The 25,593-nt window shown below is 39.2% G+C and overlaps 1 protein-coding gene across 2 annotated transcripts in view; it reads right to left on the bottom strand.

Annotated features, from left to right (window-relative positions):
* Positions 1–678: 678 nt before the first annotated feature.
* The window catches only part of Papola (poly(A) polymerase alpha), a 54,185-nt gene continuing 29,270 nt past the window's right edge, over positions 679–25,593 (bottom strand). Inside the window, exons 13-22 of one of the 2 annotated variants that reach the window (XM_052738904.1) lie at positions 20,879–20,932; positions 20,343–20,462; positions 18,403–18,512; positions 15,024–15,145; positions 14,153–14,295; positions 12,697–12,797; positions 12,011–12,231; positions 7,843–7,905; positions 6,257–6,331; positions 679–3,810 (exon numbers count right to left, since the gene is read on the bottom strand). In XM_052738904.1, the coding sequence (XP_052594864.1) occupies positions 3,715–3,810; positions 6,257–6,331; positions 7,843–7,905; positions 12,011–12,231; positions 12,697–12,797; positions 14,153–14,295; positions 15,024–15,145; positions 18,403–18,512; positions 20,343–20,462; positions 20,879–20,932 (1,105 nt within the window). In that variant the 3' untranslated portion in view covers positions 679–3,714. The remainder of the gene's footprint in view (positions 3,811–6,256; positions 6,332–7,842; positions 7,906–12,010; positions 12,232–12,696; positions 12,798–14,152; positions 14,296–15,023; positions 15,146–18,402; positions 18,513–20,342; positions 20,463–20,878; positions 20,933–25,593) is intronic. The other variant, XM_052738905.1, reaches the window with a different exon arrangement.

Genomic DNA, 25,593 nt, shown 5'->3' with positions numbered 1-25,593 from the left:
GCTTGCCTGCCACATGAAGACCCAGGTTTTGCCCCCAGCCCACCAAATAAAAGAGCAAATCAAATCAATATACACAGTGTGCCCAACAACGTAAGAATCCTTTACCTTTCTCTTTCCTACCATTAAACTTAGGGAGGAAAATTTGGCAACAATTTTTAAATTGGTAAAGGGGAGGGGGGAACTGGTTCTACAAACACAAGAAATATCACACAGAATTAGACCACTCGTTTCTACACACCTGAAGGCCAAGTTTAACATGGAACAAGACAGTATCTCATTTACTGAGCTCAGGCATGAGACAAGACAGCATCTATTTGTGGTTCTGATTTGAAGAAAGCTAACGGAAGTGTGAACTAAAAAATAAAACATAACAATTCAGGCCAAAAGGCAGCTTATTTTCATTGTACTATTCATTTTTATTAGAATTAAAATAGGCAAGAGATCCAAATGTGTGTGCAATGCCTTTAGAAAACAGTTCACGGTTCTGGTCAAGTGCACGCAAGCACACTAGGGCCGCACGGCTCAGCCTACAGTGTGTGCAATAGTGACTGGTCCTTTCATGTGTCAGTTACTACTTGGAGCTGCTCATCATTTGCTGCCACCTTGGATGCAGCCAGAATTAACATTATGCAGAGCTTTAAAATATTTTCTGTGTAGAGAAAAAAACAGAGGGACTAATTAGAAAACATAAAAGTTTTATTCCAGAATTTACCCGAGCCACAAAACATTTTCAATTATCATTTTATTAATTTAACAAGATGCAGGAAATGCCTATGGACCTCACAGGTGACAAAGCTCAGAGAGTCGGGTCCAGTCCATGGCTAGTTGTCTACCAGGGTAGGAGCAAGGCAAGCTCAATTCTGTAGCGATGGAGTCCCAAAAATTTTTACCATATTTTCACTTTTGCTGAGTAAGTCCCAAACTTACATTGTGTCAATAAGAAGCACACCCTGAAATCATATAGTTAAGGAAGCTTCTAAGAATTTGGAGTTTTAGAGATGGGATGAATGTACACAGCTGCTAACCCTTTGGAAAATGGCTTTTATATAAAGTCTCTCTACTAAGACACTAAGATAATCTTATCTCTAAAAGTTAGTCATCACAAACCCAAAGGATAGTCCACTTCTATTCCATACAATGTGAGGGTTTAAGGAAACGCCAGAATTTGATTCAGTTAAAATAAACAAGATTCAAGCTGAATGTAGAATACAATTAGAAATGTACTGAAAAACAACAGTGCCATCTGCTGACACAGAGGGAAATGCAAACTGCTTTGAAACCTAGCCCTGTGAAAGAGCCTGGAGTGCACAAGCCATAGGCACCAATACACTGGATATCTATAGTATGCAGTGCAGGCAGAGCACTACCGCAGAGGGTGGAATGCTCAAAGTGAATTGGTGGTAGCTATACTCACGATTCCCTCCCCAAAGATCAATCATGTGAAAGGCAAACACCTGCCACCATGTGAGATGAGTTAGTAGTGGGCTGCAAACCTAAAACCAATCTGCCAAACATAAGCACACTAAATTCCAAATCTTCACTTAGAGCCCAACTGCATAGTTATAAGTAAACCAATTACATCACTGGAGAGGAGGGAGACACAGTCAAAAGAAATCAGCCAACTGTGGGATTGTGCTGTTTTTTTTTTTTTTATTGTGTTTTCAATGGAGAAATACATCATCTGTTTACAAAATAGCTCTTGAAAAATACAAGGAGTACAGATACTATAAAACAAAGCAAACTCCAGTCATGAGACACTACTTACATCATGCGAAAGCAACAGTCTGATCTCCAGGTTATGAAAACTAGAATTAAAAAGTCACTACACAGAAAAGATCCGCGTCTCCAGCCTGGCGAAACTTGGATGCAGTTACATGGAACGTTTATTAAATAAACTGAATTTTTCCCCAATGTGTAAACAAAATGACAAGACTAAATCTGTGCCTGGTGATGTCACTCTAACTCTGAAGCTACACACACGGACACCGTTACATGTCACCTGTTAGCGGACTGTCTTCTTTACTCAGTGGCGGGAGGAGGAAGGGAAGGAGAGTGCAGAGCAGGGGTGGAGAGTAGAAAGACTGTCTATAAACAACGTAAGTGCTACAAAGAAAGCCTTCATTAATGCATAGCTTAGGGAAAGCCTATACTCCACTTCAGGAATTCATTTAGAAGAACAGGGAAGAGTTTTAAGTAACTGCAGTTGAACATGAAAATGCACGAATGTGTGATAGAATGCAGCGAAATAGAGGATCAAAAACCATGCTCACACAAAGATCTGCTGCTACAGGTTTGCTTTATCCAGATTAAGAAAGACTACGTTTATCAAAATCTGGCATCCCTCAGACGTCACAAAGATGGACGAGAATTCTGCTACTTAATTATGAGAAATTATTGTCTTTAGAGGAGGTTTCTAATTTTTTGATAGAACAAAAAAAAAATTCAAAAGTGGAGAGCCGACTAAATGTCAGGTGCTTGCTAGAAATGATTTTTAAAATATTTCTGTATGTAAAATTCACTGACAAATTTTGATAAACTGGTTAAAAATAAAAATTAGTTTAAAAATCTGGAAGAAAATGCCTTTTTGCCTACTTTTAAAATTGAAAACCAATTTGTCTAAGACAGAGTTCTGTGGAGTGTACAAAAATCCTCTTAAAGATCAAATGGCAATCCTTGGGAGATGCTTCACAGGTATGGCTTTCAGTCATTCTCAAGTTCCAGCCATGGGACCAAAGTTAGTGTTCTGTGCCATGGAGCCACAGGGTCAGTGGTTTCACGTCATGGCTTAGGAAAATACTGGCGTTCTGGTTTCTGTTTACTAAGCCTTACCTTGTGCATACAAGCGGAAGGGAAAAAGAATGGCAGACAGGGAAGAGGGAGAGCTTCTGTTGTTCTGAGGAGAATAGACTGAAGGCAAAAGAACAGTGAGCTTCAGAAAGCTCAAGGACCACACTGTTGGCTGACTGCTGATTTGTATGCACTATAAAACAACTCTATAAATAAAAGGAATATATATTTCTTAATCATAACCCCATCAAAACCAAGTATCTCCTAATTCTTCTTTCCGTGTCCAAAGTATACCCTAGCATTGACAATTTACCCTAAGGGTCACAGCTGCCTCTTAAGGACGGAACTAGGTGTCCTCTTGTCCTCTGAGGCAGAGCAGTACACCGCAGCACAAGGTATCCAATTTAAAGACTAATTGTAAAGAAAATTCTTTGGGAAAAAAAAAAATTGAAAATCCATTAAGCTGAAAAATCTAAAATTAGTTCTACTTTCTAATAAAAAATACATAAAAGTGCATCATCAGAATACGGAATTCTTATGCCAGTTTGTATTGCAATTTTTCCAAACAATGCATCACACATAAACCCAATCCGGATGTCAATTATGGATACAAACATAGCTTGAGGGTTTTGTTTTGTTTTTTTCCTTCTTAAAGGCAGTAATTTTTCTGAAATAGTTAATGCAACTGTTGCTAACACAATAATAATAGTACTCCTGGCTTCGCATACTAACCTGGACTTCTGATCAAGTGCTGATGAGCCCAAGTAAGGGAGGTCACCAAAAACCTAAATCCACTGTCAGTCATGTCTAGTCTTGTACCTTCCATTCTCCTTGTTTGTTTTTTTTTCTTTTCTTTTTTTTTTTTTTTTAGCATCTGAAGACAACAGGTTGAGTTGGCAGATACTGTTTATGGACCCTGAGGTGGTTTTACCGATTCAGTCTCAGTTTTATTGAATTCTTGATAACAGGAATAGGATTTGCAGGGAGAGCAGGGATATCAGAAAGGTCTGTACTGGATGTTTTCTGAAAATGAAAGCAAAGAACACATCATGACTTAAAACATTGAAATTTACAATGGGATGTATTTCTCACTGCTTTACTTTCTAGGAAAAGATGGAGCTTTATTATGAGGCAAGTATTAAAAAAAAGATTCTAAATGGTATAACATTTAATACAAATAAACATAACTAGTACAATCACATATATTCTACACTTGCAGATTTTCAAAATAGCATGAATACTAACAGTATTTTCACAAGATAGCAAAAGCTCTTCTAATAATTTCAAATGCAAATCTCAGAATGCTTCACTAATAATCACCTATAAAATAATTAATGTTCAACATGATACTAAAGGCTCTAACAAGAGGTGTTAGAGCGCCCTCATGTGGAGGAACGCTTAAATTTACCTGATACACAGAAGCAGCAGCAGTTTGCAGTTCTTTTCTGACACTATAAATTATAAAATTAACTGTATACAACTGAATCATTTAATTATGCCAACTTTTAGGGAATTTAAAAAACTGCATTACACAGATTGTATCACGAGGCATCTTTAACATTCAAAAACACAGAGATAAATCATAAAATGTTTTATGAAAAGTTTCCAAAGAGATACAGAAGTTGAGAGCATTAGACAATGAGTCTCATGTGCTCCTCCTCACCCAGCGCCGGCAACAGTTAAGTCAAAGTCAATCTACCTTCCTCTGACCTTTAACCCTGGATTATTCTGAAGCAATGGAGATGCTACCAATTCATTTGTAATTACCTCAAGATGTAGCAATGTTGTGTTTAGACACTACCACTTCCTCAGAAACAAGTCCTTCCATATCATCACAGGATATAAGATGCATTCTTTAAAAGCAGCATAATTGAAGTGTTTTTTTCTTTGACTGATTTATAAATCCTTTCATTTGAATGAAAACTCTACTGATAAAAAAGTACTTTAAAAGGCAACACCAACAGATTGCCATGCTGTGAGGATGTTCTCAGTACGACAAACTGCAAAAACAGGCAGCTGAAAGGTAAATGTGTCCGAGTATCAATACAAGGCACACTTCTCATGTTATTTTAGTTACCTCTCATTACCTCTCATATATTTTAGTTGATGAAAGGGTCTAGAAATAAAAATTATCTCAGGGCCGGGCGGTGGTGGCACACGCCTTTAATCCCAGCACTCGAGAGGCAGAGCCAGGCGGATCTCTGTGAGTTCGAGGCCAGCCTGGGCTACCAAGTGAGTTCCAGGAAAGGCACAAAGCTACACAGAGAAACCCTGTCTTGAAAAAAAAAAAAAAAAAAGATTGGGCTGGAGAGATGGCTCAGGGGTTAAGAGTGCTGACTCTTCTTCCAGAGGACCTGAGTTCAATTCCCAGCACCGACACGGCGGGTCACACCTGTCTGAAACTCCAGTTTCAGGGGACCCCGACACCCATGGCAAAAATACAAATGCACATAAAAATAAAAAAAAAAAATTATCTCAGAAACCGAGCAGAACACTGTGACAGCAGTAGACTGTGGACGTTAACACTCATGAAGAGTATGTTTTCCATGACCACACAAACTCTGAGCCACAGCAGAGCATCATGGGGGGCATCTGGCTCAGGGACACTGAGTAGTGTCCACTTAGTAGTACTTCAAGAAAACACTGATTTTTGTGCCCGAGTTTGACCTAGATTCTGGTGTTGTTTTGTTTCAGTTTAAAGGGATTCAAGAAAAAAACAACTGTTTCAGAAACAAAATGAAGGTTTGCAAATCAGTGAAGATAAGATCACTGATGTGCATAAGGTACTATCACAGCAGAACACTAGCACTAATCAATTAGAGTTGTGTGCTGTGTATACTGAATAAATCAGTACTAAAACTAAAATGAGATAGAACACACCTTAAAAATTGAAAGATCAGGGACCCAAAGGCACATGAGGAGCTCTTAGGCTACATAGTGAGACCTTGACTCAAAACCCAGCCATGCTTAAGTACTGAACAAATGAAGTAGAATGAAAACCTCTGGAAGTCTGGCCAACAAGGCCAGAACCATTTTTTGTTCTTTGTTTTCACTGTCAGTCTTTGACCTATAAATAGACAGCCGTATCATCACAAACACGACAGTCGAGGATCTAAAAGACGGGCCATGCAATGGAGGCGCTACAGCTGCCTCCTTTTCCTTTCTTGGTGTCTCACTACACAGAGCTCAGGGTAGTCTCAGTCCCTGAAGCTTGCCTTGGCCTCCCAGCAGCTGGGATGCCAGTGTATACCACAACTCTGAGCTAGACAGAACCTCCTAACAGCTCAGAGTGGCAGCTCCAAATCCAGCGTCTGCCTGCATTTAAACTACAGGAAACCTGTTAGTCTTCAAGTAATTACTTCCCAAACAAAACTTGAACAGTCACGCATGAACACTCATTTTAAATCAATATATACCACTCTAATAGCAAAGTCACTAACAAAAGTCTCCTTGCTTTTGCACTTAGTACCTGAGAGGCCAACAGAGAAGCCGAGGCTGGAACAGTTTCTGACTGAATCGCACTTGTCTCCATATCAACTTGTTCCTGGGAGACAAAGGATGGGGAGAGGGGAAGAGTTTAAAAAAATAAGTAAATAAAAATCAAAGAGTAGAAATGGGCTAATAAAGAAGACAAATTAGCGAAAGGAAGGTGGAGAGAGATGTACTTACATTATATCACAGTATGTCATCAAGCCCTGTTATAGGTCATTTCCCCATTTCAGATATAAATTATAAGGTGTGGTCAAACAGCTCATAGTTCCCAAATAGCTCTAACTTGGAAATTTTGACAAGTACTAATTAAAGGTATGCACAGGCACTTTAGAAATGTTACCCAGACAATAATTAACAGAACATAAACCCAAAGAAAGTTCTTAACTATGTGGGGAGAAAATGCATAATGTTAGTAAATAAAATTACTCTGAGGCACAAAAACTGCCCCACATCTATAATTAGAGTAGCCAACTGTCCTTTCTTTCCGGTTTCTCCTACCCTCCTCTATCTATCAATCAATTCCTCAGTTCTGCCATGAGAGCCGTCAGTCAACACCTGGTGAACTGTGTCATCTCGTGGCAGCTTCACTCTCATCAAGTAGTGTAGGAAACACACACACATGTGAGAACACAGACTAAAACATGTTTCTAAAATATGAAAACAGGAAACATCACTACCTTCCCTATGAAACTGAATGGAGGAAGTTTGGAACATGTATCAAGTTCTTAAAAATGGATTACAAAGCATAAGTGAATGGCAGGTATTTACAATACCGCAATGCTGCAGTGGGAAGGTGCAAACTTGTTTTTACTGGGAACAACTGCCGATGATAAGCAACTGGTTAGGTAAGGTGTGATTAAAAGAAAATTCCAGTGCAGTCATTCTGCAGATTATATAACATAAACGTATTTTCTTGGTTTGCAAAGTGCATTATAAATAGAAAATAAAGGGCATTGGTACACATGCATACACACAAAGCTTAAAGACAGCAAAAGAATACTTATTAACATATTCCTCATGGAAATTTGACTACATAGGGAAAGTTAAGCCTTTGTCATGTTTCAGCTTCTAAAAATACATCCTTCTCAGTCTTTCAGTTTGAATACAACCAATCTCTCCCTCACAATCTACCTCATACAAGCCAATGACTGCTGAAAACCAGTTTTCTCAACAATCCCTGTCAGACCCAAGAGTGGACGTCAAAGTCTCATGGATTGCCTTGAATGACAAACAAGCAAGCAAGCAGTGCTTCCCTGGGTTTAGCTTCTCTGAGTGAAGCACCCCCGCCCTTCTTGCCCCACGTTCCCCAGCCCACACTCGCTGTACTGTCACTAGTAACACAAACCCACACCACTGTCTTACCTTCTCTAAGTTCCTGTCTTACAGACTGCTCTAGTGCCATCAGTTTTAGGCAGGAACTGACATTAAAAAGAAACCAACAGGTCTTTGAAGACAGTGCTAAGAGAACCCCACACACTCGAGTGAAGGAACAGTGCAACAGCAACAGGCACCCGAGTTCACCGTGTCTGCACGTCTACCCAGGAGTTGGCTAAATCAGTATACCTTTGTTTCTGTTTTATCATGTCCACTCAAATCAGGACAGTTAGCATCTTCACTTGTTTCATCCTGTTTTTAAAAAAAAAAGCTTTATTCTCCAAAATGAAAAATTTAGATTATATGCCAATTAACGCTTTAATTTATAAAAAATTTTCAAATCTATAAAGATGAAATAGTCTTAAAATAGATCACAGTCTCTTTTTAAAGGGGCTTTGGAGAGTAAGTAATTTAACTTAGCTTTAATAAGCACCAAGATTTTTAAACATGATAAAAATTGTTTTTTGTCAATCCCCATCACATAAAGTACATTCCCCAAACCACAAAGTTCATGAAATACTTTTCCTAAGGAAAATACAGTTCCCTGATCAAACAACCCTGAGAATGAGAACAGCAGGATCCCCAGTGAAGGAAGCTCATTGTGCCTACTAATATACCAAATGACCAAGAAATTTTATATAGAACCTTCCTTTAACTTGTCCAAGCATAACTACTCCAGAAACACCTGTGTGCACAGAAACACACACCCTTTCTCAGTAGAGCATCAATATTTGAAAAGAACGCAGGGCCTAAGTAAGATCCTCCTTGGGTCTTATAAACTATGCTAACACTCAATTTTTGCAGCTTTATTTATTATACATTTGCACAGGTGCATGTGCATAAGTGTGCACATGGAGGCCAGAGGGCAACCTCAGGTGCAGTTCTTCATGAGCCATCTACCTTGTTTAATGAGGCAGAATCTCCTCAGTGGGACCATCTGCCCCCCGGTACTGGGAAGCCAAGCATGTGCCACCATGCCAGGCTTTTCACATGGTACTGGGTCCTTGCATTTCATAGGCAAGAAGGCTATCTATCTCCTTAGTCCCTAATATTTTAAGGAAAATTTTTAAAAAGCATAGAAACCACAGGTGACTTATTAATAAAAAAGGAACAATATAGTAAAAACTAATTTTAATAATGGTCTTGTTTCTTACACACAAGTTGAAAACAATCATTTGCTATTAACTATACAAATACTAACGTCACTCTTTAGAATTACTATTGATCTCCTTTTGATTCATGCACTGCTATGACTGTTATATGTCCTAATTTGTAAACACACATTCAAATACTTAATGACTGAAATCAGATACCTGAATGAAGAAAGGCTGTAAATGAAACAAGGCTGGTCAGTAGTTAACGGCTGAGACTGGATGACAATAATGTAACGGTACACTTATTACTTTTCTACATATTTAAAATTTTCCATACACAAAAGTTTTAAGGGCTTGGAAATACGATGAATCCATATACGCAAATGGCCAAGTTCAATTCCCAGTACCACATACACAAAAGTTTTTTAAGTATGTATGTGTCTTAATTTAGCCATAAAATAGAATAGAACACACTTACCATGTTTACTTTATTAGGATACAATATATACACTAAGCTGAACTGAACCTCACAGCATCTAAACGCCTCCTATATACCTGAAGGGACAAAGACAACTAACTATTCCCATCTGAGGTTTTGTTGTGACATGGCCTCACTATTAAGCCATGCTGGCCTCCTATTTCTCCCCATTGACTGCTGAAACTACAGCATGTGCCATCATGCCCAAGACATCAAAAGAGAACAAATAACCCAGTAAGGAGTGTAGGAGTGTTACACCATAACAGACTTACTAATTCAGTGCGGTGAGATGCCGGGCTAAGTACTTTTAACTAAAATTAGTTTTGTAAGTGCAAGAGACACTGAGTGTCAAGGGCTTTCACTGGGAAATGCAACCAGCCCAAAAAGTGAGCAACATCCTCCTATACTTTTAGAAAGTTCTATGACTGTGTTAACAGGTTCTAAGGAGCCAATGAAATTCTGACTGAGAAAATTTATAAAGTAAAAAAACATTTAAGAAAAAAGGAGGAAGCCTGTATTTTAAAGGACATTTAAAGGACACCAAGCAATTTTAACATCTTACCTTTATTTGGCCCCATGTTTAAAGAAGAGGATATTTTTAAACAGTGAGACCATCAGGAACATCATAGTATCAAGTAGGCTAATCTGACTTTGCTCATACTCTCTTGTACAGATGTGGTTTTCTGTTTTTATTTGTTTGTTTTTTGAGACAGCATTTCTCTGTGTAACAGCCCTGGCTGTGCTGGAACTCAGAGGATTAAAGGCGTGTGCACCCTGTTCTGCTCCAGATGTGATCTTAAAATTTCTAATATACAATTCCAGCAAGTAACAGTAACACTCAGTGGATTTTGCTCTAAAAGAACTCATCCCTGAGAAGAGGAGGCCAGGCATGGAAGATCACACCTATAATCTCAGCACTCAGAAGGATGAGGGATATCACAAGTTTGAAGCTGGTTTGGACCACACAGTGAGTTCCAGGCCAACCAGGGCTAGAGTGAGGCCTTACTTTAAAAAAAAGAGGAAATGTAAGAGGCTAAATTGAAGGCAAAGAGAGTGGCTGAGCTCATTAGAACTGTAGCTATATTGTGAACATAGAGGCACCTAAGGACTGTGTTTGTGAGTGTTTTGTGTCTTCCAGACCAAATGTAACACTTTTATACCCCGATGGCCTCTCTAGGTCAGTGAGCAAACATCACTGCAACTACAGAGTGGCAAGCATGTTGGGGATGCTCCAAGTGGAGATCAGACAGGACTCAGACTCTCTCATGAAGGTAAAAAGGTATCTAAATTCTGTCAGGCACAATGACTCACATCTACAACTGCCATATTAAGGAAGCAGAAACAGGAAGATTACCCTCAATTTGAGGCCAGCTTGAAACACTGGTTTTTAGGATTCTTTGTGTAGCGGCCCTGGCTGACCTGGAACTAGCTCTGTAGACCAGGCTGGCCTCAGACTCAGAGATCCATCTGCCTCTGCCTCTCGAGTGCTGGGATTAAAGGTATGTGCCGCCGCCACCACCACCTGGAAGTACTGTTTTTGACACTGCCTCAAAAGCCAATTTCTAAACCCACCTCCTAGAAGGGCTCTGATGCAGAGTATCAAGAGGTCTTTAATATAGCTACCTAAAACAAACAAATAGCAAGACCCAGCACTTAGGAGACTAAGGCAGGAGTCAAATAAAAACACTCTAAAAGAATAAGCTACTGCAAAGGAGTTAGGGACGTAATTTAGTAGTAGGGCCCCGGCCTAGTATACCTAAGGCCTTTGATTACATCCCAGCACCACATACAAAACAACAAGAACAATAAACCGACCCCACCACAAACACATCAGTTCTCAGAACCTATCTTATATGTCTAACCTCTTCATTCTAATCAGCAACTTGAGTAACAACATTTAAGTTACTCCATTAATTGTAAATATCTCTATGTAAAACAAAGGCATGTGATTAGAAACATTTTACCAGTACTGATCAAAGTGCAATGGACTCCCAAGAGAAACTTCAGTTCTTTCTTCTATTCTAAGGAAGTTTCTAAATAACAAACTCTAGAGCAGAATTCATCATGAAACAGGTGACTGGAGACTGCTACTCTAGGCAACGGTAACTGTCCTACTAAAGAGTAAAAAAACATGAGAGTAACTCCGGAGAGCATAACAAAACTACTGTTACTTTAAGACTGATGCTACCCAAGTGCTTGTGTGGCACGCCCACCTCCAGGACCACAAACCACTCAAGGACTCAAGCAGGTGACACAATGCCCAGTAGTTTCCTAACACTACTTGCATCTCAATGTTGGTTTGATCGGACTGTTAAACACTGATGAGAGGCTTCCTGGAGATTGGTACCCCTAAACTAATCTGCCTTTGCAATTTGTTCAGTTAGAGTAAAGCCTGCAGGACAGGGGCTGCAGCTCAGAAACAGAGTGAACTCTTAAGTTCCCTCCGAGGAATCCCTAGTAGTCAGCTAGTGCTCAGTCACCCTCTGCCACCAATTACAATATAAAACTCTGAGATAAAGGCAAAACATTGTCCAAAGAGCCATAAAAAGTCAGTACAAATTAAGCAGTCACTAGAGAATAATAATTTAGAATAGACTGTGTATTTCAGACTACTGCCAGATGTGGCAGTTACCCAGAGTGGGAGAGGTGGGGAGTCCTACTGCAGTGAAGCCCAGCTGCAGCAAAGCCCTACAGATGCCCCAGGGTCTCCCTGAAAGCAGTCCCCACCAGCAGGCGAACCGGGCTGCCACGCCTGTATTTTCATGTATTATGTATGCACATATACCTCTTCAGTTTTGGTTTTCTTAGGACTTTCTTCTTTATGGGGTGAGGACGTTCTCTTGACTCCTGCTATAGGATTAGGTACTTTTGTTGCTGCATTTCCTGAAGGTCTAGGCGATGGGTTTACCAGACGTGTTGAGGAGACAACTCTGGAGACTGTAGGCTTTGGTGGTGGAGAAATGGCTGGCTGTGTGGCAGTTTGAGGAATGCTTTCGCTCGATGGACCTAAACAATAAAGATATGAGCACATAAACTAAAATCATTAAACATCAAGTTACAAAGAAAGCTTGTTCCTCCTAACTCATTGCACGAATAACTTCAGATGTGCTATTAAAAGCCAAGTACCAAGCACACACCTGTAACCTCACGACATAAGGGGTGGCATCAAGAGGATCATGAGGTTGGAGGTGTCAGCCTGGGCTAACCTAAAACTTTGCCTCAAAAACAAACAAAGGGGGTGGGGCAGAGAGATGGCTCAGAGGTTAAGAACATGCACTGCTATGGCAGAGGACCAGAGTTTGGTTCCCAGCATCTACATTAAGAGGTTCACAACTATCTGTTAACTCCAATTCCAGGGGCTGTGAGGTCTTTGCCCTCTTCTGACCTCTGAGAACACTACACACATAGTGCACAGATAGACAAACAGGGACACTCACATAACATAAATACAATTCAAAACCTTTTTCTTACCCCCTGAGCTTTCACTGGAATTTGCTTGTGGCACAGAAACCTCAGAAGCCTGGATGCTGGTCACAGATGCTGCGGTCACAGCTGGAGCAGGACTGTTTCTGCTAAAACAGGAAACCAAAAGGGAAGGAGAGGAAAAAGAGGGAAGGAGAGGTCAATCAGAATATTTTTAAAACAATTATAAATGTTAACATATGCTACAGATTTGTTTGTCTGGTTTTAGATTCCCATGCTTTTGTAACAAAAAGCATATAAAATACATATAGCAGTATAAACATAAGTATCTTATGGCATACACTTCATATAAAAAGAGTAGCTTTTAAAAACAAAAATGATGCTAGTCTACACTTTAAATATGGACACTAAGAGGAATATTTAATCTGTCAGTGAGAATACACATATTTAACTTGACTCCGTATTAATCTGAAAATTGTCTATTGTGATTAATCACTATCTTGGTCCTAAAGTATCTTCTCTTTGAGTGTGACAGATTGCTATAAAAAGTAGTAAGAAAAAGAAAGGTCTGAGAAATGTCTACAAACAGAAACCTATAGAGATATAAAGAAATCCTAAAGCTCATTTATTGGCTCAGGTACACAATAAAGACTCTCAAGAAGCTATTCTACTATTTTATTTTAAACCCTTTATAAGTCCCTGGTCTCTGCAGTGTCCCCTCATCTCGGCAAATAACCTTACTTAGTACTTCATGAACAAAGTCACCAGTCAGGACTAATCAAAGAATGACACTGGGAAGATGAATGTAAGCCCTGCCTACTCCTGCTATTTCATCACTGGGCAAGCCTCCCATGTCTTAGATCCAGGTACATCTTCATCTCAGAAAAATCACTTTTCTACTCTTCCATTTCAACTTTTCTGCTCAAGTAATTATTACATTACCATTTTTTGTTTGTTTTTGTTTTTCGAGACAGAGTTTCTCTGTGTAGCCCTGGTTGTCCTGGAACTCACTATGTAGACCAGGCTGGCCTCTAACTCAGAGATCTACCTGTTTCTGCCTCCCAAAAACACTCAGAGCAAGCATTTAACCTTCTCTAACACCAACAGGATTTCAGACAAACTATCACAGAGATACACAAGCTGCTTTGACCCTGTCGGCTCTTAAAGAGGTAACCCTGGAGGGATGAAGGCACCAACAGTCATAAACCAAGGCACATTGATCCACAAAGTCAAACTCAAGTACAGACAGTGGGGACAAAACTAAAAATTATTGCTCTCAGACTAAAACTTAACACTGCTACTTAAAAAAAAAAAAAAAAAAAAAAAGGTCAAAGGAGATGAAAGAGGGGGCTAGGGACAAGGCAGAGCAACTACAACAAAATACTATAAAAAATAAATTTAGAGAAATCAAAAGTTAGAATAAAAGTAAGACTGTAAGCAGAGAATCCGCCATTGTGTTTAGTGTGAAAATAAGCACTTCATCCCTTCCCAGCTCTTTCCTTACCCCTGAGAGCTGCCAGAACTGTTCAACGGACTGGTCTTCATAGCACTAGTGGGTGAAGGCACAGACATGCTGTTATCACTGTCCATAGACAAGTCAAGGCTGCTGTCATTCAGAGCTGTTAACTTGACTCCTTCTGTTGAATGCTGCAGCCAAGAAAAGTTTAATTTAAAAGTCTTTAGGCACTCAAATTTACATGATTTCTACTGAAAAGCACTCATCAACAAATCATGTACCTCTTCACTACAGATCTGATATGGAAAGGAAAAAGGAGAAATGAATATCTACTTATGCATATACTTTCACACAGTGTAAATTTAAAACTAGAATAGGAAAGAAAGTAGGTGAAGCATCTTCAGAACTATAAACACAGGTGCATCCATCAGTACAGAGTCTCTGTAAGCAGGACACTGATTATGGCCTGACAGGACCACAAGGTGTTGCTGTTTTTAGTACTCTTATTAAAGAGAAGGTCACGTGAAGAAAAGGGCATGGTGGAGCACACCTTTAATCTCGGGGCTTCAGAGGCAAAGGGCAGAGGTAGGAGGATCTCTGAGTCGGAGGTCACTCTGGTCTACAGAACAAGCTGCATGACAGTGAGGGCTACACAGAGAAATCTTGTTTAAAAAGAAAAAAGAAAAAGGAAAAAAAAGAAGTCATGTTGCCCATGTTTGCCTTAGTCCCCAGGCTCAGACAATCCTCTCGTCTCAACTTCCCAATTTCCTCCCATGTAGTTGGAATTACAGGCAAGCACCAAATCCAGCGTAATATACAAATTTCTAGTTACACCACAATGAACATGCGTTCTCAAACACCGCAGGCAAAGTACACAAAGCACAGTACTGGTGGTGCCGTCACTTCCTTTCTAACTCACCTTTTTCTTTTTCTGAAGCACGTGACTAGGCAGCAGTTGATGGAGTTGCTTTCTTTTCACATGCATTGCTGCAATCTTCATATCCAGCTCAAACATCTTGCTGTTTATTGCTTGCCTATAAACTACACAACCAGACATTGTTACAAAAAACACAAACATTTTACTAAGGCCGATTTAAACTCATTCAGAAAAAAATAATGTAAGTGAGGAGCCTTTCCTACCACCTGCCTCTAGTATGATGCAATCCAATGATAGGCAAGTCATGTATGTAACAAAGAGCATACACACATTCAATTCTTTAGCATACTAGCTCTCTAGGTCAGTGGTTCTCAACCTGTGGGTTGTGATCGCTTTGGGGATTGCATCAGATATTTACATTATAATTCATAACAGTAGCAAAATTAGTTATGAAGTAGCAACAAAATAGCTTTGTGCTTGGGTATCACCACAACATGAGGAACTGTTTTAAAAGGTAAAGCATTAGGAAGGTTGAGAACCACTTGATGCTAATAAACATCAAGAATAACTGTTTAGGAAACACCAGAATTCAAAGTATTCTGCCCAACTGTACCTATCTCCATTAGACACCTAGTCTCAGACTTTAATCCTAATAAACACCATCTGCAACACAGCAAAGGTCAACAGAAAGGAGCCACGCTGAAGACAGCTCACAAGCCATGTGGGGCTGGAGATACTTGGCTGTTACCAGTATTGTGCCTGCAGAGGACCTCAGTTTGGAATCCAGAACCCATGTCATGCGGCTCACAATTACCTGTCACTCCAACTTCAGGGGATCCAACAACCTTTCCATGAGCACCTGTAGCTTCTCAAACACACTTCTACACAGATACAAATAATTTAAATAAAATCTTAAAACCAGGCAATGTGTGGCACACCTTTAATCCTAGCACTCCAGAGGCAGAGGTAGGAGATGATTCTCTGCAAGTTCAAGGCCAGCCTAGTCTACATAGTGAGTTCCAGGTCAGCCAGAGCTACATAATAGAAACTCTGACTCAAAAAAAAACCCCAAACCAAACACAAATTGTAAAAAAGAAAAGTATTTTCACTGTAAATAATGTGTTTTCTATTATGGAAAATAAACACTGGTGGGGTTCAGAGGGGCTCAAAAAGAAAATGCTACAAGTACAAATTATTCAGATCACAGTGCCTCAAAATGGGAATACTCGAGTGGGGTTCTGTGGCCCAACACCTGTAAACCAACACTTAGTCATGAAGGCAGGAGGATCCAAACGGAAGGTACCCCCAAACTACTTAACAAGTTCAAGGGCAGTCTGGGCTATGTAAGAAAAAGGGAGAAATTCAGTCAGGTGGTCCAGCAAGCACTGGTTGCACAACTCGAAACTGTTGTAGCAGCTGAGATAGCAGGAACAGTACAAGTAAGCTGCAGAACGCAGTGGGGAGCAGAGAACAGGGTTAAGGCAGGCTGTTCAGTCAGGTGGAGAGAAGGACTACGAAGAAAGGAGGAACAGGGGATGGACAGAAATACGGCACCGGTTTAGTCCTAGGACAACCTAAGCTACAAAGCAAAACCCTGTGCCAAAAACTAAATGACTTTGGTGCAAGGATGAACTGATAGTACCTGGGACCAATAATATTTTAGGAAGAAAAATCCCAAGCACCACACACCCTAAGCAGGAACCACAGAAGCCAAGGGGGAAGAGGACATGGTTAAGGTCATACTCCTCACCTGCAAACCCCTAAATTCCTAACGCAGAGCTTTTCTAAGACTGCCAGCAAGACTCAGCTAGGAAACATTCTGGGGCTGGAGAAATGGCTCAGCAGTTCCCAGTACCCACCCAGCAGCTTAAAACCATCCATAATTGTTTCAGGGGCTCTGACATCCTCTTCTGGCCTTTGCAGGCACCAGGCACACAAAGTGCACATATATACATGTATGCAAAACACCCATACCCATAAATTCTCACAAAATATTTTTGAAGAAAGCCCTGATTCTAACTAGCTGTAGCTATTTGGCTTGTATCCTTTGCTGCCTAAAAACCAAGCCTTGCTTGCAAACTGCTATATAAGTACCAAACTATGCTCTAGACCCTGCCAGGAACATTATTCCTCAACTTTAATACCTTTCTAGTCCCCAAGTATGCAGATGGTGGAGGGAGAAGATGATAATGTACCATAAATTACTAGTAGGACTTGGCCTTTCTTTCTGCATGAACTGGACAGACACTTAAGAGAGACTGGCTATTGTGCGCTGGACCCATGGTGTCTCACAGATCTTAGTGGCCAGGCTACCTTACACAAATAGCCAGTCTCAAAAACAACTTACACTGTAATTTTTACTAGATAAGAAGAGGTTTGCATATCTCTCAAGAAATGGACCTTGATGCAATTCCCATGACAAGACCAAGGAACTTAACAGTAATAAAAGGACTGTGGCCCCTCAGTAGCATAGTCCCCTCTCTGGGAACTTGCTCTCTGTTTTCTTAGAGTGTGTGTCAATCAGTCCTGTCAATTGATGCCTTGAAACGTGCATACTCCCTCCCAGCACTCCACACACACAGACTGCTAAGTAACTACTAGAGAGAGAGTAGCATGCAGCATGTGGTTCTGCTGGGAACAGGGCTCATCACTTCCCAGCCGAACAGCAGAACATGAGTTTCACCACGTTCTCTATGTACTGTTTATAGGCAGTGACCACGAGCAACCCAAACTCCAGGAAGTCAAACAGCAGGAAAGAGTATCACCTCTCTCCTCACTACAGTTAATTGGTGTCAAAGTGACTCTTGAACCAATTGTCTCCATTTTTTTCTCTGTCCCTTTTTAAAAGTTCAATCAATTTTCATAAAGGAAAACTGAGTGGGGAAAGTGAAAATGTTCGGGGATGTTTGAAAGAGGACGATGTACTGGTGTCCTTGCAGGGCTCACAAATTCCTTGAAATGCTGTGTATTCTACACACAATCACGAAGATTTTGACAACACTATCTACCACTTAAAGACTTTTAACTAAAGCATCTCATCTTTATCTAAGGATCCAAGCTCACTTGATTTATAGACATAATTACCCAGTTCCCTGTCCATGAGTTAATACTCACTTTATCTAATATAGCATAAATTAAATGTCTTCAAGTTACCAAAATTTCAGCTTCATCAATTTCTAAGCTTCAAGATGACTGAAGTAGGTTGTTTCTTGTCTCAAATGAACTGTGGCCAAATAAAATGTAAAATGGTCCTACCAAACTTTGAGGCCTACCTCAACACGGAAGTTATTTATACTACATACTGAATCCATTAAGATTACATTAATGGTCATTGTTCAACACTCACTCACTCACTAGAAAGAGCACTACTAATTATGTACATCAAGAAACATTTAAATGGTCATTATTCAAGCAGACATACCTGTATCTGTGAAAGACTGAATATCATAGGTGAGGTCGACACTGAGATTTTCAGAGTTTTCAGTTTTTTTAAACACTAACCCAATCACCCACATTGTGCGAAATTCTTCCCTGCAAAGAACATTACAACAGGCCATTAGGATTCAGGAGAGCATGGCCGTCAACGGGGGTGACAACTTAGGCAAGCGAGGTGTATGGGAAATTCTAAGACAAAACCCGATCAAACATGCCTATCCCCCGACCTGTCATCTAAGCCATTACTACACAAACAAACTTCCCAGACTATACTCTTACTTTTGTTGTTTGTAATGAGTCTAAAGTATTAAAGGTATTCATATTTGTTAAATGTGTTTAAAAGAGTATAGGAAGGAAGCATGCTTTTTGGAAAAGTCTGGGACAACAAAACAACAAACCCCCAGGATTTTCTACATATAAAAACCTGTACTTCTGCCAGGCATGATGGTGCACACCTTTAATCATAGCACTTGCGAGACAGAGGCAGGCAGATCTTGGTGAGTTTGAGGCCAGCCTGGTCTACACAGTGAGTTCCAGAATAGCCAAGGCTACACAGTGAGTCCTTGTCTCATAAATACCAGCTGTCCTCTCCCCTCAAATCCATACTTTCTAAATAGCACTGTGTCGTTAACACATACCTGTAATGCTAGCACTTTGGAAGCTGAGGCAGGAAGACCACCAGATTGAGGCTGGACTGAGCTATATACAAGACCCTATCTCAAAAACCAAATTCAAATAATTCCTTTATATGAATCCAAAGGAGAAAAATCAATTTATTTCATCAGAATACTCTAAATTAAGAGCAAACTCAAGTGACCCTTAACCTGTGCTTTCTGATCGCTCTTTCTTCAAAGTTTATCACTCAACTGTTCTAACTTCCAAATGTAAACCAGCACCAATGAAAGCATCACGACTTCTAAGACCCTAAACAAAAAGGTGAGCCTGCTTTCAAACATTTACCAATCTTTGCAATGGTCCACATTCCACCATGAATCAGGTATTTAAGAGTTTAAATCAAAATATATTCCCTTAAAAAAAAAAAGAGCAACTATAGGAGCTGGAGAGATGGCTCAGCGGTTAAGAGCACTGGCTGCTCTTCCAGAGGTCCTGAGTTCAATTCCCAGCAACCACATGGTGGCTCACAACCATCTGTAATGAGATCTGGTGCCCTCTTCTGGCCTGCAGGGATACATGCAGACAGAACACTGTATACATAATAAATAAACAAATCTTTAAAAAAAAAAAAAAAAAAAAGAGCAACTATAGATGTTTGATAGAACAGCCTACAACTATTGGCTAAAACTGAAGGAATGTTGAAAAAGATTCAAAATTGTAATAGATACATGTATCAATACCTAATTAGATAAGGCACTTCATCAGCAGAAACTATCACTGGAGAAAACAAATTCATTTCAGTGCTAATTCTTTTCAGGAAAGTCTATAATATTTCTGATCAGGAAAAACACTGATATAAATACCAAATTAATAATCAGCAAGGTTTATGCTCTACCTAAAAATAATAAACCAGGAAAGAGGAAGACAACTAAGGCACATTCCTTTACAAAAGTTATACCCAGAAGCAAAGGAACGTTAGCAAATTAAAAATCAAACTTCAGATATACAGTCAAGAGTATATCTGGATTTTTACCAAAACAAACCAACAAACAAAAACAAGTTGCAGATATATCATCAGCAAATAGCAAAGCCAGCTACAGTCTCCCTATAGCCAGAAATGGTGTCATATACCTGTAAGCACACAAAGGTCCAGGTTGAGACATGAGGATCCTAAGTTCCAGGCTGGTCTAGGCTACAAGCAAGACCCTGTCTCAAAAATCAAAATCAAAATCAAAATCAAACTGCCTATAAACACATCTACAACTAAGTTGAAAGGATAGGGAAATGGGATTCAATTAGAAACATGCTTACTTGTCAGGGTTTTCTTTGGGGGCTGGAAATGACTGGGGGTTCACATGCGCCAGTGTAATAAATTCATTCTTCTCCAAGCTTCCAACCAGGATGCGGATTTTTGATTCCACCAAGCCCACCCTGGACAAATGTCATTAATATTAACAACAGATTCTATTAAAAAAAATTCATGTGCAAATCAAGTTTCCGTTTAAGAAGGTAATATAAATATTGTATATAATACACATACCAAAGCGGTTCAAATGATCGAACTATTCCTCTAAAGACAAAACTAAGAGACTTAGGATCTACCAAAAAAACATCACACTGGATGAACAAAAGAACTAGGCAACTTCATCAAACTATAAAGTTACGAGAGGTATCCCAGGAGTAAATACCAGCAAGCTAAGCCAACACTGAAGTACAGTCAGGAAATGAGCTGTGGGCCTTTCTGACGAGGTGAATGTGCAGACTTCTTTAGGAACAGATGCCCCCCATGCCTGTGCCCTGAGCTATCTATCAGATTCGTTTGGGGAAAGCCTCCTCTTACTACTCACCATTCCAGACGTTGCTTTTCCGTGGGCGCACTTGCTAGAAGTACAATATAATGCCTTTGAAGATAAAGACAACATGCTATTTATTTTATTTATGTGCTTTGTGCTGGATCTTATAACCATAACGTAATAAGCTTCCTCACATTTATAGACCAACATTCATTCAGCAAAGGAGTTTGTAATTAGTGTGCACATAAAATCACGTAAACTAAATTCCATGTTTTCACTTTTAGTAAGTTGGATTTTCTACAACAACAAACTATGAATAATTACCAAAGAGTAGCTGAATTTTCAAGGCTGAGAAAGCATTAAGTGATAATTTGTTCAACACTCCAGCAGAGTGTTCTACCTATAAAATTAACAAAAACACTCATGGAAAACAATCTACTGAAAGAAAATGTTTTCATAGAAACTAAAAAGAAAAATAAAGGAGGGGTTTCTGACACAAAAACATAGTATACATACTACAAAAGCTAACTTCAAAATAACATTATGCACCAGGCTTCTGGTAATATCAAGTGTATTTATCAATCTAACTGGATCTGGAGCCAGGCCCTCCACCTATCCAAACCAATGGTATTAAACCCTTGCAACAGAGATGCAGCTACCCTGAGAAAAGAAAGTGATTTCTACTCAGAAATCAGGGCTCATTTAAAATCTAGGAATGCCAAGTTTTTATTTAAAAAAAAATACCACCATGGGTAAATATTTACTCTTATGACTTTTAAAAGCTATTACAACTAACTTAGTAGAAAATTCCTTTTTCTTGCACTAATAATTGAATAAACCACATTGCATATTTCTCTTGTAAGTATTGCAAGCTGAGTTTTACATGAAACTTTACCTCAGCTGGGTGTGGTGGTGCACGCCTTTAATCCCGTCACTCGGGAGGCAGAGGTAGGTGAGTCTCTGTGAGTTCAAGGCCAGTCTGGTCTACAGATCGAGATCCAGGACAGCCAGAGCTACACAGAGAGAGCCTGTCTTGAAAAACCCAAAACAAACAAAAATTTTACCTCAAAAAGCAAACTGCCATTGTTACCTAGTGGATACTAGATAGGAGTACCAGTATGGGCTAGTCTGGTTCTTGTTCACATTTTGCAAGTAAAGTTGCACTATCAACCAGTTACCAAAAAACAAACAAACTCATGAATATTACAGTCGGATGAATTAAAGCACCTTTCTTAAGCCATATGCCTTTGAAGAATCCATCAATGCACAAGGCAGTTCAAATTCTTCACAACTTTGCAACTCTAAACACAGCTCTAAGAGTTATGTGCCACCCGGACAACAGAATGGCATTTTTCTTTGTGGAAAAGTAGTCAAATTAACTGAATTAACAGAAATTTATGAACTCAAGTAGATAAAAACATACAAAAGCCCAAGACACACAGAACGAAGTGTCTACAGAATATATGAAATACACATAGCTATGGAGTCACGTAGTCCACACCCACAGAAATGAGTACTTCCTTTCCCATTTGGTCAGCATTAGTTCAAAACAAGCCAAATACATATAGTCAGGAGTCATGTAAAAACACTAAAAGTTCATGCATTTTGTGTGCAGAGAAACTCTAACTAGGAATCATACAAACCAACAAAATCCTGACATGCTTAATCACATTTCTGGGTTACTGAGCCATTCAAAAGGGTGACCTCATGATGGGAAAAGAGGAGATGCAAGTGTTCTCAAGGTGTAGCAGCTGTCAGAGCGGACAACCAAGTCTAAATCCCAGGCACACACAGAACCTCACAAGCATCAAGCTGCCTAAGGTTTATACAGCACAGCTTTTCTAGTTCAATCTTAGCACAGTTAGGCTGGACTTCTTACTACCCAGGCTGGACAGGCACTCTCACCTCCACCTCCCAAGTGCCACATCAACTTACCCAGCAACAATAGTTTTTCCCCTCACTCCCCTGAAAATTAATATTCCTATTGATCACCTGAGTTTTCAATAAAAGATTAAAAGATGAAGCACAATGCTTTCTATTTATAAATATAAAATATATAATCCATTTGAATATAATTTTGTTGGCAATTCAAATCTCAAAATTTTGAAGCCTACACTTCAATTTGACAAGTCAGGAAATCCAATGAAGAGGGGATAAAGTTTCTTCTCTGTATATTATTTAGACATGTACATACTTTTATATAGGTAAATATAACAAGATATATGGGGATAAATTTATATGCAACTATATTTCAACAAATGATATAAAGTAATTTTATATTTTGTTTAAAATAAGCTGCAAGTATTTTACACGATTCACTAGAAATGCAATAACTTCTCCAAGAAACTAAAAATCTCTAATTTTCTAAAAAAAATCTACATTTTTATTTATTTTATGTGTATGGGTTATTTTGCCTGCATGTATGTCTATGCACTGTGCGCATGCAGTACCCACAGAGACCAGAAGAGGGCATCGGATCCCCTGAAACTGTTACTACAGACAGCTGTAAACTGTCATGTGGGTCCTGTAAATTGAACTCAGGTCTAGTTCCAAATTCTGGATTTAAAAAACCAGAACTAGTATTTTTAATTCTCAAAGTCCCTCCAGACCACATGGATTTCTAGACTATTTTGTTGTCCCCCCAAATGATACTCTTCGTGTCTGCCAGGCATCAGCTAGCTCCAATGTCTCCACGGAATATTTAAGGTTCATGTAATTGTCATTACCTTTTCCCTAAAATTTTAGGTTTCCACATATATGAGATATCCCAAATGAATTAAAATTTATGTAAAAATGTTCTGGGGACTAAGGATGTACTTCATTCAGGTGTTTTCTTATATAAAAAGTTCTAGAAATACTTTAGTTGTTATATTATAAAAGTTATTTGCCAAAAAAGTATTTTGTAAGTAGGTTTCTTGGGCATTTCATCTCAATACTTTACCTGGGTAGATCAAAATTCAGATACCAAGCACTGGAAGAAAAACCTATCCCTTAGTCAAAACCCTTATAGTTCTCTTTAAATCCGTAACCAAGAATTACTACAGTTCACTATTTTAAGGTGTGTTGCTGGTTTTCTGTTGAGGGGGGAGGGAGTTCATGTATCTATCCCAAGCTGATTTTGAACTTGCTACGAAGCTCAGGCTGGCCTTCAATCTTGGTCCTCCTGCCTTCGCCTCCCAAGTACTGAGATAACGCATGTGCCCCACCAAACACAGATTTTATAATCAAATGTAAGGATAAATTTTTATATATATATATATCATTACACTTATTTCCCTGTATATTTCTCCCTGTTCAAATGATCATTATTCACATTTCCTAATGTCCAAGAAAATGACCATTATTCACATTTCCTAATGTCCGGGATTTGTTGTTAATGAACAGGTTAAAAATCTTAAAAGAGAAAAAGAATGTTTCTTAAAACTTTGAAAATTTACAGAACAATGCCACTCCTTTCTCCAGGCTGATGCCCCCTGCTATGAAAGTGGATGAGTTTACATTTATGACCACTGAAATCTCTATGGTCCCCCCCTTTCCAAGAATAACAGGTATTTCACACAATTTAAAATCCTAAATAAAGAAAGGTAGTACGGCATGCTTCACACAAACCCAACCAACTTCCAATTACAGCAAACTACGAACTCCACTTCAGGTTACAGCATACATAACAGGTGTTTCAGATGAAGACACATTTAAACTACTAACTAGAATCTGTGAGTTCTGTGAGCCTAAGACAGTCGCCAGTGTGTCTGAGCAGTGTGTTTGTGCAGAGCAGTTAAATCTTACACTCAGGATTTAAAATTCTGTTTAAGAAATGTGTTGCTACATCTTCCTCTTTTTAGTCTTTTTAAATAAAAAAGTTTGACTGCCTGGGGTGTCAGTATTAATAACCTTTTTGCCAGCTAAAACCTTACAGGTGCTAGAGCAAAGACTTGGGTGTGCTGAGAAACCACCACTGGCTCTCCCACAGTGTAGCAGCGGCAGTGTATAAAAGGCGGAGTGAAAGTCTACTCCTCGATAGCATTCACCTTTCCTAAAGAGCAAGAAGCTACTAAAGCAGAAGCTCCCCTTTCTCCAGCTCTTGTAATCAGGGATGTGAGATAGGAAAAGGAAGTGCTCAAGTTTGAGACTTGGTAACTGAGGAACATTGGTATCTGTCTTTGAGGCCTTACTTTTCTTGATGTTACTGTCTCGTGTATGGTAGTTTTCAAGTGTTGTCATACAACTGCTAAATGCTCATTGGTCATTTCCTCGACATTAAAAAAACAGGATTATCTACCAATGTGCAGTAGAATCTAGAGAATGAGCAATGAAACACAAGCACTCCGGTTCTAGGCTACTTCTCCAACTTTTACTGACAACACAGTGCTCCCGGACACAACAGTTAAACCGGCTCCATCACTGCTTTCTCATGCAATACAGAAACAAAACACGGAGACATCATGAAGGTCATCATTCTTACTTTTAATTTGGGAAAAGTATAAAGTAATTTTGCTTAAATTATTGTAACAAAACACAATCCAACACAAAATCAAATGGTCAGGAAAGTCTCAAGCATTAAAGCAAAAAATTTAAGTGGGAGTTTGCTAATTTTTTAGCCCAGGACAAATAAAAGTTCGAGTCCATATTTGGTTTTTGTTATTTCTTTAAAATTTATTGTAACTTACATTTTTCAACACAACACAATTCACGAGGCTTTTAACCTCTAAGGTGTTAAAGCATTGTATTAAAGACATTAATAAAAATTATACCCACTTAAATTGTTAGAA

The sequence above is a fragment of the Peromyscus californicus genome, unplaced genomic scaffold, assembly GCF_007827085.1.
Source record: "Peromyscus californicus insignis strain IS unplaced genomic scaffold, ASM782708v3 Scaffold_15__1_contigs__length_86483966, whole genome shotgun sequence".
NCBI classification, from domain to species: domain Eukaryota; kingdom Metazoa; phylum Chordata; class Mammalia; order Rodentia; family Cricetidae; genus Peromyscus; species Peromyscus californicus.
The sequence above is the reverse complement of the archived record's forward strand: the minus strand, read 5'-3'. Positions and strand labels throughout refer to the sequence as shown.